Genomic DNA, 15,562 nt, shown 5'->3' with positions numbered 1-15,562 from the left:
TTCTATTGAATTATTCTCTTTAGTCTATATCAGACAATGCAGCTAATTCACTGTTCAAGGGTTAGAGTTTAGACACATCTCAGAGATTAGATTAAGTTGCTTTTAGTCAGTTTACTTTTGAACTAAAGACAACTGAATCCTAGGCTTGTCTACTTAAGCAGTACAATTTCTGTGCTTCACTATACCAGATTAACAATATCTGGTATAGTGTTATATACTGCCCACTACTGGTAATAGTGAGAAAATGACTTACGCTTCCTTCAATGTTAAAAGTGCATCCAACTCCTACTCAAAGAACTAATGAAAATACAGCAAGGACACAAAGATGAGTTTAAATGAACCATTTATATTTTGCACAGGCAATCATACATTGTCGATAGAAAAATAATGTGCACTGGGCAGCTTTGGGCTCATAAACATTAGATTTAGGGTAATCTTCCCAACTCCATACATCACATCAGCTAAGTTACCCTGTCTAGCTCAAGAACAAGCCCCCAAACCTCCTAGAGTACAAAATAATTAAGGGCTCAAAATATTAAGGTTCATTTTCAAACAATTCCTTCTATTTTGTGAAACATTCAGCTTAGATTTGTAAATGGCTTCCTATTGGAAAATACGATTTACTCTGCTAGCCAGGTCTGTGAAATTCATACAAGTGGCAACATCAGTTAACAGCCCAGTCAGAGAGAAAGATAACTGTTATTCTATCAGATTGTTTGAAATTGCCCATTGCTCATTACCCAAAAATTGTTTAACATATTTTTTTATAAACTTTATGAATCCACTTGAACATAAATAACATCATTATTGCAAATTTTATTTCTCAGATAAGTACAACTCACACATACTGGCATAAATGTGGTGCGGTGGTATTCAGACAAGCATGTTTGGCAAAGCAATAGGTAAAGGAAATGAATTTAAGCCAATTTTCTGTTACAAATATGAATAACTAATTCCATAAGAATTTAAGATTAACACAAGTAACTATTTTTAAATATCAAGTTTGTTAAGATTTTTTTTTACAATATTGGAACGCTTCACAATTTACCTCAATAATACAACTTTAATCGGTTTAACAGACAAAATGAATGTACCCTTTTCGAAGGGAAACCATGAGGTAACATGAAAACATAACCAACCAATCAATAATCATTTATACATAGATGGCCATGAGGAAGAACATCAACAAAAAATGAATTCCCCCCAAAAAAACAGGTTGTCAAATTAATCTATTTACAAGTTTAAAAGAAGATTCCCTCATTTGAGTCTTCATTCATTCGTCTGAACCATTCGATTGCGATTTTTGGTCTTCGGCTTCAGAGGGCACCTTCTGGAGGAAAGCAGTTGTGCAGTTAGTGTGTCACATGACAGATAAGCTACAATGGTGCAGTTTGATCAGTTAAATAAGCACAACGCCATGTCCACAGTACATGTAGGGTGTGATACCAGAAAGTTCCTTAGTAGGAATCAGATTTAATCTTTTTCAGATAAATTGTTATCTTTATTCAGTTATAGACCAATTAAGAACAAATTATCATTTGGGAATGACGGCCTGTGGCTCAAGGTCCCTTGAGGGATGGGGCATGGGCCAGAAATCATTAATTGAATAAACTTTTTTTCGATTAATTCAGGTTTAGTGCACTGAAAAATGACATGGATTGTATAATATTGTATAGATGAACTTTACAGTAAAACAAAAAAGTCAATCCTGTCGTGTGTTACCTTCTGCAGGGTTCCCAGTAGCTCTTTCATGGTGGAAGTGAGGCTGTCAGCCGTCTTGTGGAGCTGGCTGCAGAAATGGGACTTCTGCTCCTCCACCACCTTCAGGCTCTCTTCTGTCTGCTCCAGATGGCTCTTTATCTCCTGGAGCTCCTTAGCCATCTCACCGTTCTCCTGCTCCAGCTGCATCATCACTTTAGCACCCTCGTCTAAAACCAAACACACAGGAGGCCATCTATTATCTTTACCAACTTTTACTTTATTCCAACCCCTTGGTCCTTTGCGGGTATTCATTGTACAAATAAAGTAAAAGTTTGATTGTAGACAAAATAATGATTGTAGGTGTGGAGGAGAACCATACCGGTGTGCTTGATGTAGTGAAGAGCAAATGGAGACTTGACTGTTAACCTCAAACTAATCACACAGTGTAAAGGCATCCTCTCCAACTGTTTTTACTAATCTCATCTAAACCTTTTTTTGACGTTTAGGGAGATTCACTGCTCCACATACCCATTTTGGAATCCTGGAGCATGAGTTTCTGTTCGATCTCCTCCCGAGCCTTCTCACTCTTGTCCAGCTTCTGCATCATGCTGCCCACGTCCACCATTGCCCCGTTGAAGACGATCAGACTGCCTGACTCGGAGCCCTCGGCGGGCTTGGCGCTGGCCTTGGGGCCTGACAGCAGAGCTCGGTTCCCTGAGAAAGAGGCAGAACGTCAGGGTCGATTTGTTGTTTTTTTGGGGTGAGAGATTTCGGTTGCGTGTCTCACCTAGCAAGTTATCCAGCTGGATGTCGCTGAAAGACAGAGCTGCCTCATCCTTTGCCCGGTCGGTCAGTTTGCGGTAGAAGCAGGATTCTCTCACCACTGGCTTGTTTAACAATTTCTTTACCTGGAAACAGACACACATACATTGTGTAAATTTAGACTCAAAGCAGTTGTAATCCTTTCACTTTTCAAATGCAAATGTAGGCCCTGTGTGTGAGTGTGTGTGTACCTGAGCACGGGACAGGTGCAGGCCCAGAGTGTACATAATCTCCTCTAGGTCTTTCTCGAGCAGGTAGCCACAGTGGCTCTGGTCAAAGTAGACAAATGCCATTAACAGGTCCTTGTTGTAGGTCACCATCTGCTTCTTCTCCTTCTCCTACACACACACACTGCACTTAACTGTACATACACACTGCACTTAACATATCGCAGCACAACAAAACCACAACAGCAGAAAAATCTAGAACAGTCAGAAAGACTGACCTTGTCTTTGGAGGACCTGTCCTTGGACTTCCTGTCATCTCTGCGCTCATCCCTCCTTTCTCTGCCATTGGAGTCTTCGTCATCCTTATCTGAGGACAAGCACATGTCTTACTGTACGCACAGAAGATAGTAAGGATGAGTCGGCCAAATGTCACTTTAGGGGACTTTTATTTGTATCTATGCAGGTCACAGATACTGTGGTATCTGGTATCACATGATAAGCCTGCCTGTTTTCCAGCTTTTAGAAATAGCTCTCCTGACTAGTTGAACTTAGAGCCTTGTGGGATGTGTGGGAAGTGGGCCGTACCATCATCATCATCATCATCAGCATCTTCGGCCTCTAGTGGGTCATATTCCTCAGCGTTGGTGTTGCTGCTCTCGTCCTCGTTCTCCTCTTCATCACGAGACTCTTCTTTCTTCAGTACTCTCTCCTTCTCGTCCTCCTTTTATTTAACATGGTCAGATAGAAGGCCAATTTTTTTATATCTGAGGATTCTTTTAGGAGTACAGTGCCAGTCAAACATCGAGCATTCTTTGTTTTTTGAGACACATGCATGTTTCTATTGTTTATATGCAACAAACCAGGGAATTTAACGGTATGGTTTACTTTGAACACAATTTGACTAGATATTGGTACTAAAAGCTTCATTTTCACCAAACTATCAGCAATATTTGGAGTAACTCATTGTATACATGTCGGTTAAATGCCCTACAGACCAAGATTGAGTGTTTGAATTCATGCATTAAAAAAATGAAAAACGGGTGGCGCATGTGTCTTTCAAAAATTATAAAAGGCTAGGTGTTTCCAAACTTTTGAAAGGCACTGTATATGGGAAAAGTACTACACGCTCACTTTCTTTTTGTCCTCTTCCTCCTTCGGCTTCTTCACTGCCGGCTCTCCATTCTCGTCCTCCTTCTTCACGTCCCGTTTCTCTGCCTCCTTCTTGGCTTTCTCCTTCTTCTCCTTCTTGTCATCCTTGGAGGGCACGGAGGCTAGGGCTTTGTAGATGCGGTACCCAAAGTCCCTCTGCAGCATCTCATTAAACAGCTCTGCGAACAAGGACACCTGGATGTGGGGGTGGGGTGGGTTGTCACAAAAAGTGAGACTGGTTCAATAAAGACAGAGAGTGGTTCATAGAAGGAACAAATAAATAAAATACTATATATATACACACACATGCACAACAAATCCCTCGACAGTCTACATGTCGGAGTAAAGTAAGACCATTGTCTTTTGATACTGAGTACTTGGCAAACTGGTTTCAGAAGCACCACTCCTCTGGACTTCACCACCCCGTTTTTGAAAAAGCAGATGTTTTGTCTCACCTCAAACGAGTGCTCCTTGTTATCCTCCAGCCGGTAGTCCAGTAGCACGCTGAGTGACATTATGCTGCAGTCGAACTTGCCGCTCTTGGCTGCCCAGTTTGGGTGGACGATAATGGTGGGCTCGTCGGGGAGGATATAACGCTTCTCTCTGCGCTGGCGCTCCAGCTCTTCCTGCTTCTTCCTCTCCTCCTCCTGAGAGGCACAGGAGGAGAAAGAAACAAAAATTAGGAGAAAGGCAACAACTCTACCACAATTAAGTGCTCCAACCTCAATATACGAAAGCTGTGAAGAGCGCTCGCTCTTGGTGGTTGCTGGGTCTTTCCTAGTTTCATCTTTATGCTAACCAGACCCCTGTACTGGCTGGTTCATCACCTCTCTGTCCTCTTCGACACGCTGGGGCTCCTCCTCCTCGGGGGCAAGGCTCTCTGGTTTCTCAGGCTCCTTGGCCTCCTCCACCTGCTCCTCCACCTTCAGCTGCTTGGTCAGGCGGGCAATCAGCTGAGACTTCAGCCCCTTGGAGCTCAGGGAGCGAGACTCCAGCTCTTTACGCAGGTCATTCACCTACAGGAGAGAAGGGGGAGAGGGAGCACTGTAATACCTGCCTGTGACTCTACTGGATGGGTAAACACAGGTATTGGGAAGTAAGGATGAACTTCAAAAGAGATATCCAATGCCTCTGCAAACCACCACATCGTCTTACCTTCATTGATTTCGGGTCGAGCTTGGCCCAATGTGTGGGCGTGGTAACCTCCTTCAACTCTTCTTCATCTTTCTCCTCTTCCTCCTTCAGAGTCATTTATACAGAGAAGAGAGAGAGAGATAGAGGGAAGGCAAGAAGAGAGGGACAGCAGACCGTCAACACACCACTTCTCCCCAGTTTCAACTTGTGAAAACAAAAGTTGATCCGTGCAAGAAGCAAGGTCACATCTGTCTCTCATAGTCCTAATGAGCTCTCGACTGGGTAAAAGTCCACTGCTACTGTAGGGTACACAGGGAAGCTCTCTAAGCTCTTATCAACCCCACGGAAAGTGCCCCCCCCAGCGGCCAATCAAAGCAGTTCTGTGGAACACAAAAAGGTAAATCAATGACAGTGGCTCCAAAAAGGTCTGTGAGTACATCGGGTGAACTGAAACCTGGTCTCCAAACTGAGTGTGTATGCAGTATCCCTAAACTCCTATTTGAGTGTGATTTGGGTATTTTATTCCTGTTTCAATCTATGTCATAAGGAAAACCAATCTCTACTTAAAGCCCAATAAGAGTATAGACTCCAAAAACACGGGACAGACATCAGACAAAACTTAGGGGAGGATTTCTTTTGGAGTTCAGCTGGTATCGAACTGAGGTTAAAATAAATCAATCAATCATATAGAAAGGACACGATTCTAGAATAAACACAGGTATTCTCACAACTGGCTCTGCAGGTTCCAGCGGTCTGTTCAGAATATTCATTGGTTCCAAGCAAATGATTAAATCATGAGGAATTTAGGGCATTCTAAAGCCACATGCATGGTTGGTTGGAAGAGATATTCAACCAAATTAATTAATTCACATTAATTCAGATATCCCATGAAAGCCAAACTTGGTGCCTAATTAGCGACGGTTTAAGGGAGCTGGAAGCTGTTTTACCAGTTGCAGAGGTGTCATTACAATAGAACCTAGTCTCCTTCCACTGTATGTGTCTTCTGGGTTGAGGGAGAGTGGAAGTGCAGATGGAGGAATGGAGTAGTTGGAGCAGAGGGGAAGGGGGAGGGGTTTGGGGGGTGAAAGGAAGAAGCCTAGGGGTCTGGTAGTACAGTACTTTGCCTGTGGTGATGTCTCTGTGTGTGTGCTTGTGTGAATGGTGGTGGCATGTACTGTGTTGTGTTGTATTGTATTTCTTGTTTGTTTAGTAATTCCTGTGCCTTCCTGTGAGAAGCGGAAATGAGAAGAGAGGGATTAGCGGTTCAGTGCCTGTTCTCCATCCGCCTCCTTTCGCTCGGCCGACAGCTTCTCAGCCAGCTGCTCCCGGAGTCCGCGCGACAGCCCCTCCCACTCTGAGCGGGTAGGAAGACAATGCCAAACATCCGGGAGAAACAAAACCACTGTCTCCACATGTGCAGGGACTGTCCGCCCCTTGTGTGTCTCCTCAGGGCGGTGATAGCGAATCTCTGCAAAACGATACCTGTCGCAAAGGAAGAAGGCGCATTGGAAAGAAACATTCTGGTCAGGACACATTTCATAGACCAGCCTTGCTAGGGCTAGCCTTTCCCACCCTGCATACTGTGTAGGCTATAGTGCCACCCGCCACTGAATGGTCTTTGACTTCATTACAGTGACCCCTGCCCTCACCCCCACAAACACACACACACACAAAAACAGACAAAATTAGCATATGGAAACCCAATCTGCAGCTCTCCAACGGTTGTGACAGGTAACGGCGGCCATTTTGGAAAAGTTGACAGACAAAAACAAAGAATAGCCCCTGGTCCTGCCATTATCCCCCTTTCAGCCAATCTTTGCTCAGTATTCTGCACTCGTTTTTGATAGTTTACGTAGCACAGGGTTGTGTCAGAAAAGAAAAAGAATAAACAGGACAGTAAAAGCAAGTTAAATATGTAAGATATTTAACAGAGTCAAAAGAAAATGTAAACAAAGTAATGGTGACGTCTTCTGGTCCAGGCGACTGTTCTTCCGACAACACACTCATTCATTCATAACCACATAGATAAAAGATGCATGACAGTGTCACACAATAACTGATGGGACAAATAATTAAGGAAGCAAATTAAAAAAATCACAGAATTATAATCATTACTCTAATTAACAAACAAAGAAAGCCAAACAAACATGTCAGAGATTAAGAGTTCAGAGCCAAGGTACTAAAACCATATAGCACGGAATACAGATTCTGGGTTTTAGTAACTGCAGGCCTAGTCATTTAGAAACACCGTCTAGGAGAGGAAGGAAATCGTTGAAAAGAGAACAGGTACTTACCACTGAGTGCACAAACTCAGGTCAATGCCTGTGAGAGCCTTACAACAGCGTATGGCTGTCTTTATGAGGACAGAAGCATCCTTTTCTGGGTCCGCTCCATCTAGAGAGGGTGACCAGTGACCCCCGATGGCCATGGCCTCATCCTTGCCCCTCATCCCTACCAGGAACTGAAAGAGAGAGAGAAGGAGCAATAAAAGGGGCTTAGTTGAGTTTACAGAAAAGGCGAGGGTATGGGAGAAGGACAAACAAGAAAGCAACAGACAGAAAGAAAAAAAGAGAGGGTTCCTATATAGACCTATACATGTAATCCTGATGTTTAATCCATAACAAACCAGACTTCAAATGGAAAAACTCAATCAAATCCAGAATGGGTGACACACAAGTGAGTCAACAAGCTACTGGGTTTCTTCCATAGTGGGTGTGACTTCCGGTATCTGACGGCTAAGCATGTGCATCGTCACTAACCCTCGTCATCCATTTACCATTTTGTGCGTTTGTGTGCGTACCTTAATGAGGCGGGCGGGGTGTTGGAAGGCATCTCTAAGTTCCTGGGGGTCCTCAGCCAGAGCACAGGACTTATGATAGAGTTCCTCTAGGCTGGGGTTTGCCAGCAGCATCACCTACAGGGCAGACGGATCATTTTAAGTGTCAACGCAAATTCAGAATGGAGCCCAAAGCAGATTATAGATATTGGGTAGTCAGATTTAAAGTTATGTGGATCAAATGCATCCCACATGTGAACAAATACCATGATTATGAGCTTTAGGCAATACTTTGACAAATGCTGGTAAGGCATGCTTTATGAGTCAGCGGAATCTGAATCACATTTATTGCAAAGTAGGTTAATACATGCGAGAAAACAATAAACATAGTAATTAGACAGATAAAGATAAAACAAGTACTGTAGTGAAAGGTATAAACAGAAAATAGAAAAACTGTCAGTGTCCTACCTTGGCACTGTAGGTGTGGTTGGCGTCAGGTGGGTCGAGCACAGCTGTATTCTTGACCAGAGAGTCCACCTCCTTGTGCATGATGTGGAAGTTACAGTAGTTGCCGAACTGGAAGGGCCGCGCCAGGGGGAAGGCGTCCACCCAGGTGAAGACGGCATCAAAGAAGTCACTGGGGATGTAGAGGCTCTGGTAACGCCGCCTCAGCTCCATCATGTCACAGTTACATCTGAAGCGAGGAACAGAACCGTGCCATTACCTTGGTGTCCTAGCTGCAACTCCGGTTGAAGACTTTCTTGAAGTTATTGTACACAGTACAGTCATTTTTGTCTCTCTCTCTCTCTCTTTTAAGTAATCTTAGTGGTTGTCACTCATTAACCTTTTTAGTTGTTTCTCAGCTGCTCATACAAAATTCGACGACATTTTAATCTATTAAATCTAACTATTCAATCGTTTGTGTTCGTCAGACATGGTTGTTGTGTCACCCACCCATCCAAGCTGAACTTGGAGAACTGGACAGTGTAGCGGGGGGCCGCCCTCCGGGGACGTCGAGGGGAGCGTTCACGCCGTGGGGAACGGTCTCTGGAACGCTTGCGTGTGGGCGAGCGTTCCCGTGACCGCCGACGCTCGCGGTCTCTCTCGCGACTGGAGTGGGGAAAGATGGAAAAAGCAATTTGTTTCGATGTGTTCAGGATTAGTTTCAATAGGAAGATGATTTGTTTCTATAGAGACAAAAGTACTCTGAGTCTGATCTGATGTGAAAGTCCCTCATACTGTGTATAACCCTGACCTGCGTTCGTCCTTGGTCCTTAGGATGAGTTCCGGACGGTCGTTGCGGTTGGGGAAGCGAGGTGTGGGGTCCATTCTTCTGACCGGCTGAGGCTGGGGCATCATTCTCACTGGGGGCTGGAGGAGACCCCCTGAGAACACATCTACACACAGGGTCGCCAAGTGCAAAAAGAGAAATTCGTCCAAAAGAAGAAAACATAGTGAGGACACACAAACTATTTATACTACACTTACATTTTTGGCTAATCATGTAGAATTTGTATAATGTGGAGAGCGCCCCCTACCTTTGGGAGGAGGCTGTGGCAGCAGGGGCTGGGGAGGGTTCTGGAGGAGGGGAGCCAGGGAGGCAGCAGAGAGCTGGGCCTGCAGAAGAGAGGGAGGGGGACCCTGGGTGGGGACACTGAAGCTTGTGGGTGGTGGTAGAGACTGCAGCATGGTAGGAGCAGACTTCATCATAGGACCTGGAGGTTGGCTCTGGAGAGACAGAGAGATAAGACAGAAGTTAATGTGACTTACGTGTAGAGCTACTGGTGTATATATGTAAACAAACAATTGTTTTGCAACGAAAATATACATTTTCTAGATGGAATAAGAAGCTGATAACATTACCCCTACTTCTGTAGAGAAAGGAAGGGTAATTGAGGAAGTACCCTATTTCAAGAGAAAATTCTGGATAGCTTTGCTTTTCCTTTTTTTTAATAGGAAAAATTTATTTTCACATTTCACCAACTGTGAGGTGAGAATGTCCTGGCCTGTTTGTGAAGTGAAAAATTGTGACAGATTTGATAGAGAAGATGAAAGTTGTTAAAACAGTGAAGAGAAAGTGTATTTAAGATGCATTGCCCAATGAATTCTTTATCAATTCAAATTATGAATGAATTCAACAGCTCAACATGTGAGCCTTCATCACAATTAGTAAAATGTAGAAGAATACAAATTTAATGTGGACATGATAGCATACAAATCTCCTGCCACTTTTTAAACAAAATATATTATGGTTTGCACCTTTAAAAAACTTTTAATTCACTGTAAAACTGCAAATTTACCCTGTAGAGAGATTTTTCATTACATCATTAGAGGTAACACAAGCACAAAGTTGAAAAGATTATTGAAAGACAAAATGAGGAAAACTAGACAGCAGTGGATATGGATTTTAAGAAAGCCATACTTTACTATATATATATACATATTTCTGTAAAGAAGTCATCCGAAAGACAGGGAAATAAACTCCCAAATAGAATTCTCCACAAATAGCCAATAAGTTCAGCTCTATACGTAACAGGGCCGTAAAGCAACAAGTTGGGGCACATAGATAAAAAGGAAAGAAAGAAGAGGAGCAGGACAATAGACAGAGAGAAGAGGGGAGGGAGAATCCCAGAGAGTGTATAAGGGACAGGCCAGGGTGGGGGGGGGGGGTGAGAGGGGTTACATTTTGTCTGTTGTCCACGACGGAGTGCATGTCTGAGTAGCGTTGCTGCATCCCTGGATCAGGGTAAAAGTTGCCCAGCTGTGGGGAAACTTGAGGTAAGGGCTGGGGCTGCTGTTGGTGCTATGGGGGGGATTGAGAACAGAGCAGTCAAAAACACACACATACACACCTCAAAAATCCTGGTGGCAAGATTTGATTTAATTGACTAGCCATAGCTGTAGCACATTCAGAATAAACAAAACTTCAGCATTGTTTTCAACCACCATGATTTTTGGCCCACACAGATAGCAATTTATCACTTTCTTAAAGTTTACTGCTTTTTGGTGCAGCTACTGAAAGTTCTCACTAGGGATGGGCGTGGTTAATCGAATATCCTAAGTTAGTATTCAAATACTTATGAGTGTAGTTTAAAAGTTTTTTTTATGAAAAAACGTTGCGTCGTGAATTCTAATAGTTGTGACGTTAGAAATGATGAAAAAAATCCAAAAAGGTAGGCTACGTGACCCTGCGTTCTGCTGCGAGTCTTCCTTTCATTTCATTTAGCGCTACAAGAAGCTTAGTGTCCTGGCTAAGCCGTACCTCGCAGCAACCTCAGTTCCTGCAGAGTCTTTTCTACGCCGGCCTGCTCGTAAATTGACTCCGTACCTGACTCTCCCCTGAGCATGTTTATATGCTAATTTTCCTGAAATGCGTAGGGCTAATGCAGTTGTGGATTATTAATTTTTTCACCCGTAGCCATGTACAGCTAGCGTTTGCATTGTGTGGCGCACAGTCCTGTAGGATTCCGGTTCCAAGTTAATATGCAATATTTCTCCATGTGTGTCTTTCGTATTTATCGAGGATAGCCTACCCAATGTGTTTAATTTCGTCCAATGTATTTTTAATTTTTTTTATTTCACATAATAATAGGTTAAGCACTATTCCGCCAATTTAAGAGCTTATAAGTGTGAAGACGCAGCGTTTTTTCAAGTTCATTGTCTTTTCGTCATGTTGATAAATTGATCTTTTATTTGTTTTCTTTATTTAACCCTTATTTAATCTAATAGTTTAACAGTCACAATTATTGCCAGAATGTGTGGTGGTTCATGTGTTTACTGTATGCTTTGCGTCATGTCAGGCTAATTACATAACGGAACCGCATTAATAAAAATGTATTATTCGGATATTCGAAAATCATTTCGGATACTATTCGAATAGTGAAATAAGTTCAATTCCCCATCCCTAGTTCTCACCGACTGGTTGGCTAACTGAGGTAAGGTCTGGATGCGTTGAGCGTTCCATTTGAAGGGCATGTTGGGGTTGTACACAGCCTCCACTAGGACCCTGTCGCCCACCTGAGGAGTCTTCCCCTTCACCGCACTGACAGGACAAGAACATCTCATTAGTCAAACGATTTGACTTCTTCGCCATGGAGCGTCTAGCACAATCATACATCCTTCAGTTAATCCAGACCTTAAAGCTCTGCCTGACAACAAAGTGAAAGCTTAGTAAACCGTCATTACATCGCTTTCCTCACCTGAGCTGGAAGAAGACATCCTCGTCCACAAATCCAAAGGTGTCATGTAGCTTGTTGACCACACCAGTGAAGACACGCTGTTTCTGGGGCTGGGTCTGTTGCTGGTGGCTGGAGCGAGGTGTGGGATAGGACACTGTAATCTGGGCTGTCTGCTGGGGGTTGGACAGGCTTAGACTAGTCGGCAAGGCCACAGGGGGCTAAGGAAGCAGAGAAAAGAGTGATGCAGAGGGAGTACAGATTAGATAGGTTCTTCCATCCATCCATCCATCTTACCATTTACAGTTGTCTGACTTATCTTATTTATAATACATTTTATTCATTTAACAAACGCTATTATCCAAAGCGACATACAAATTGTACATATTGTACAGATAAAGAACCACAAAGGCAGGGTTCTAACAGTATTTCAGTAGCTAGTGCCAAGGAACTGTCTGTATTATGACCCGGAGGGGGTAGTCAGAGACGTCTTTACATGTGACAAGACTCACTTGCCTGGTTCTCTTTCCAGTGCTATTCTTTCTTTTCACTAAACTGATCTGAAAAAACTGATCTGAAAAAACAGGATTGGTGAACGCGCCCGGGTGAACGGGTGCTTACCGGAAACTTGTTTTCACCCGTCCAGTTCTTTGTCGTAGGTGCAGGGAGGAACATTACACAAGAGGAGAAAGTCATTTTCCACTTTCAAGATACATTCATAATTAATTCCCTCTTAATTTTACACCCCCTTAAATCTGACAGGTGAGTTCTAAGAATGCGGTGTGAAACCGGTACTCACAGATTAAGGCTAGGCTAAGCGGTTATACTCAGCATTAGCTAACAATAGCAAAGGCACAACCTTGCTGGAAGAGAAAAATATCAGTGTAGACATGCTTGTCAGCCATTACCTGAGTCAGCAGCGCCTGTTGGGGCTGTGGGAGCTGTGAAGAGAGAGAAAAGAATATCATACGTAGCGTACACAGGCAGGGAGTGTCTAGTTCTTGACTTGACAAAAGTCCACATCCCCACACCACTGTTAAACACCTGCTTTTGATACTTCATCTCTGCTTACCCCATAAGAGTCTGTTGAGGGATGCCGATGTTGCTGAATTGATAGGGTGCACACGCAAAAACAGTAGTAAGAGCGTTGTTCAACATGAATTATTTTAGATTTTGGCACTTGACATTGGTGGAAGATGTTTTAGTTTACATTGTCTACATGCAAGTCTATCTTCATCCAACATTGAATACCATAATACATCAACACCCTTGGAGAAGTCAACCTCCACAAAGGGAAGACTAAAACCTTAAAATGGGAACATCCTTATAATAAATTTGAAGTTACAAGCATATAAGTAAAACCATGATGTGAATAGACTTCTGTGGGATATAGTACTTTCTGTAGGAACATGTTTTAGATATCTGTGCAATCGTTTGTTTTGTTGACACACTGTGACACTGATTGCAGGCCATCAGCCCAAATATGTACAACTAAACCTAGTTGGCTCAATAGACATCATCAGTAGAGTACTAACAAGCCTTTATCAAAACTCTGTGACAGACTGTAACATCCTCAAACATTACATACTGGATGTTTTCCTTTAGAATAGGAATTTGTACTCATACAAACATAACAGATGTCGAATGAGTCACAAAAATGACTATTAGAAAACGCTTGAACTTTCAGTCCAAGTACAGTTCTTGACAAAGTAGCCCAAAACAAGTCGACGGCAACAACGACTAATACCTGGTGAGGGACATTGTAGAGCTGCTGTTGTGGTGGTGGTTGTGGAGGTGGCTGCTGTTGCTGCTGCTGCTGCTGTTGTTGGTGTTGTTGTTGTTGCTGCTGCTGCTGATACTGCTGCAGGGCTGAGTTTATCTGAGACTGTGATATATAAGGACAGATATAAGAGTTGTGGTCATCTGATTGGTAGGCTTACTGTGGGATGATGCTTCACACCTTTAATACATGTTGGGGAGGGGGGACAATATACATAACTAGGTTGCACCAACTTTCAGTCTTTAAAGAATGTATTAATTCAAGATCATTTTATTAAAATGTTATCTGCAAGTTCAATTCATATTTGGAAAGACAGGTCATACCAGTGAAGCATTCAAAATCAGAAGCACTTAACAGCAACACCAGTTTTGAGTTAAGTTAGCTAACCTGCTGCAGGGCGGCAGCGGCTGCAGCTGCGGCTTGCTGCTGCAAGGCTGCAGTCTGCTGAGATAGCTGGTAGTTGGCAGCTGACTGGGTGTTGAGGGAAGCAGCAGCCAGGGCAGACTGCTGAGAGTACATGGAGGGGGATGCACCTAGGAGAGAGGGTTGCTGCACTCCCAGAGCTGCAAGGAGGGAGACAGTGGAAAATGGGTGATACCCTTGAAGGACCGAAGATGCTACTCTTTCTACTCTAAAACTCATGTTACATCACTGTAAAATCATTTACATAATTTTTAATTATTTTTTACAGATAACTTACTAGGCATAGCATGCATCCAAATAAATGACATATGTATAGTTGACAAACAATATTCATAGCTATATGTTTCTGCTTACAGTGTAGACTGTTAAGGTCGAGAGACTGTCCAGAGTGGCCAGGCTGGGATACCGCAGTTGCAGCGAACTGAGCAGCCCAGGGAGGGTTTTTTTGTCCTCCGAACTGGGCCATGAGTTCAGGGGTAGTCTTGACAGAAATAATTCACTTTTATCGGCTGTACGACAAATCAAAACATTACGCATTAACACTGATAGTAATTCCATCTTCAATTTAAAATATTTTTCATAATATAGCTAGCTAACACCGCAACTTTAATAACAAATTCGCTGACTCAGCCGCTCGTTTAAGGCCGACAGGCAGCATTTAAAGCTAGCACCAACATTAGCATAGCTAGCTGGTTTATGTTTGTTTCCACGCTAGCCTCAAGTCATCAATATTTGCACAACACAGCTAGCCAACGTAACTTAACTTTAAAGACTGTGGCTGTTATACCCACGTCGGCAGAGCAAGCGAGACAGATCTGTTAGCTAGCTAGCTACATGCATGCTCAGCAAAGTGCTGCAAATACTAGTACTCAAGACAGTGTCTAATAGTAACGGCCTGCTAGCTATATGATGAGCTACATTTTCTGCTTAAGCAGCTAACTAGTTAGCATACCATTTCTAACAAGCTAGCAACAGCAGATGGATTGTAAATCATGGCTTGTGCGGGTTTGTTTTTGGTGAGGCCTTCTGGTGACGTTGTTGTTACAAGCCTGCTAGCCAGACCAGGAGGACAACACACGATGCGGTGAATGATGCTATTAAGTCACCAGGCAGGAATACATACAATCCTACATAGCACCAGTTTTTAGAGTTGAATTAGAAAACAAATCATAATATACATTACTAATGTAATTACCGTGAGCAAAATGCACGGAAAAACAACTATTGTTTGAACACCTTACCACTGTCCTCTGTCAATGAACCGGACCGGTAAAGTTAGCAAGCTAGACTGCTACTGACCAACGTGCGCATGCGTCAACATACGCTCTACGTAACTAAGCTCAAAGTAGGTTATATTACGCTTAGTTAGTCCCTTCCTTTTACAAAGAGGTAGGCTAATATATGGTTTAATGTATTATTATAGTTACATTTTTAA

General features: G+C 43.0%; 1 protein-coding gene across 2 annotated transcripts; it reads right to left on the bottom strand.

Moving 5' to 3' along the window:
- Window positions 1–326: 326 nt before the first annotated feature.
- On the bottom strand, window positions 327–15,426 carry ccar1 (cell division cycle and apoptosis regulator 1). 2 transcript variants are annotated; one of them, XM_062463332.1, is made up of 28 exons: window positions 15,369–15,426; window positions 14,482–14,636; window positions 14,092–14,267; window positions 13,672–13,809; window positions 12,997–13,029; window positions 12,833–12,865; window positions 12,546–12,572; window positions 11,949–12,145; window positions 11,665–11,791; window positions 10,433–10,552; window positions 9,288–9,477; window positions 9,005–9,146; window positions 8,704–8,859; window positions 8,218–8,443; window positions 7,774–7,887; window positions 7,268–7,434; window positions 6,245–6,455; window positions 4,995–5,078; window positions 4,667–4,855; window positions 4,295–4,486; window positions 3,822–4,034; window positions 3,276–3,411; window positions 2,969–3,057; window positions 2,715–2,861; window positions 2,489–2,609; window positions 2,230–2,415; window positions 1,723–1,928; window positions 327–1,330 (listed from the first exon to the last, which is right to left on the bottom strand). In XM_062463332.1, exons 2-28 carry the CDS (start codon window positions 14,591–14,593, stop codon window positions 1,274–1,276), a joined length of 3,789 nt encoding a protein of 1,262 aa, XP_062319316.1. In that variant the 5' UTR covers window positions 14,594–14,636; window positions 15,369–15,426; the 3' UTR covers window positions 327–1,273. The 2 variants fall into 2 exon arrangements, with proteins under 2 accessions (XP_062319316.1, XP_062319317.1); XM_062463333.1 differs by having other exon boundaries at window positions 327–1,327.
- Between the last annotated feature and the right edge of the window lie 136 nt (window positions 15,427–15,562).

The sequence above is a fragment of the Osmerus eperlanus genome, chromosome 6 (genome assembly GCF_963692335.1).
Source record: "Osmerus eperlanus chromosome 6, fOsmEpe2.1, whole genome shotgun sequence".
Classification (NCBI taxonomy): domain Eukaryota; kingdom Metazoa; phylum Chordata; class Actinopteri; order Osmeriformes; family Osmeridae; genus Osmerus; species Osmerus eperlanus.
This window is presented reverse-complemented; position numbering and strand designations above follow the sequence as displayed.

Coding starts and splice junctions, on each gene's coding strand:
- ccar1 (XM_062463332.1), bottom strand. CDS start 14,593: ATGGCCCAGTTCGGAGGACAAAAAAACCCTCCCTGGGCTGCTCAGTTC. Junction 3,058..3,275: donor TGATGATGATGATGATGATG/GTACGGCCCACT, acceptor GCTTGTCCTCAG/ATAAGGATGACGAAGACTCC. Junction 1,929..2,229: donor GCTCCAGGATTCCAAAATGG/GTATGTGGAGCA, acceptor GTTTGGTTTTAG/ACGAGGGTGCTAAAGTGATG.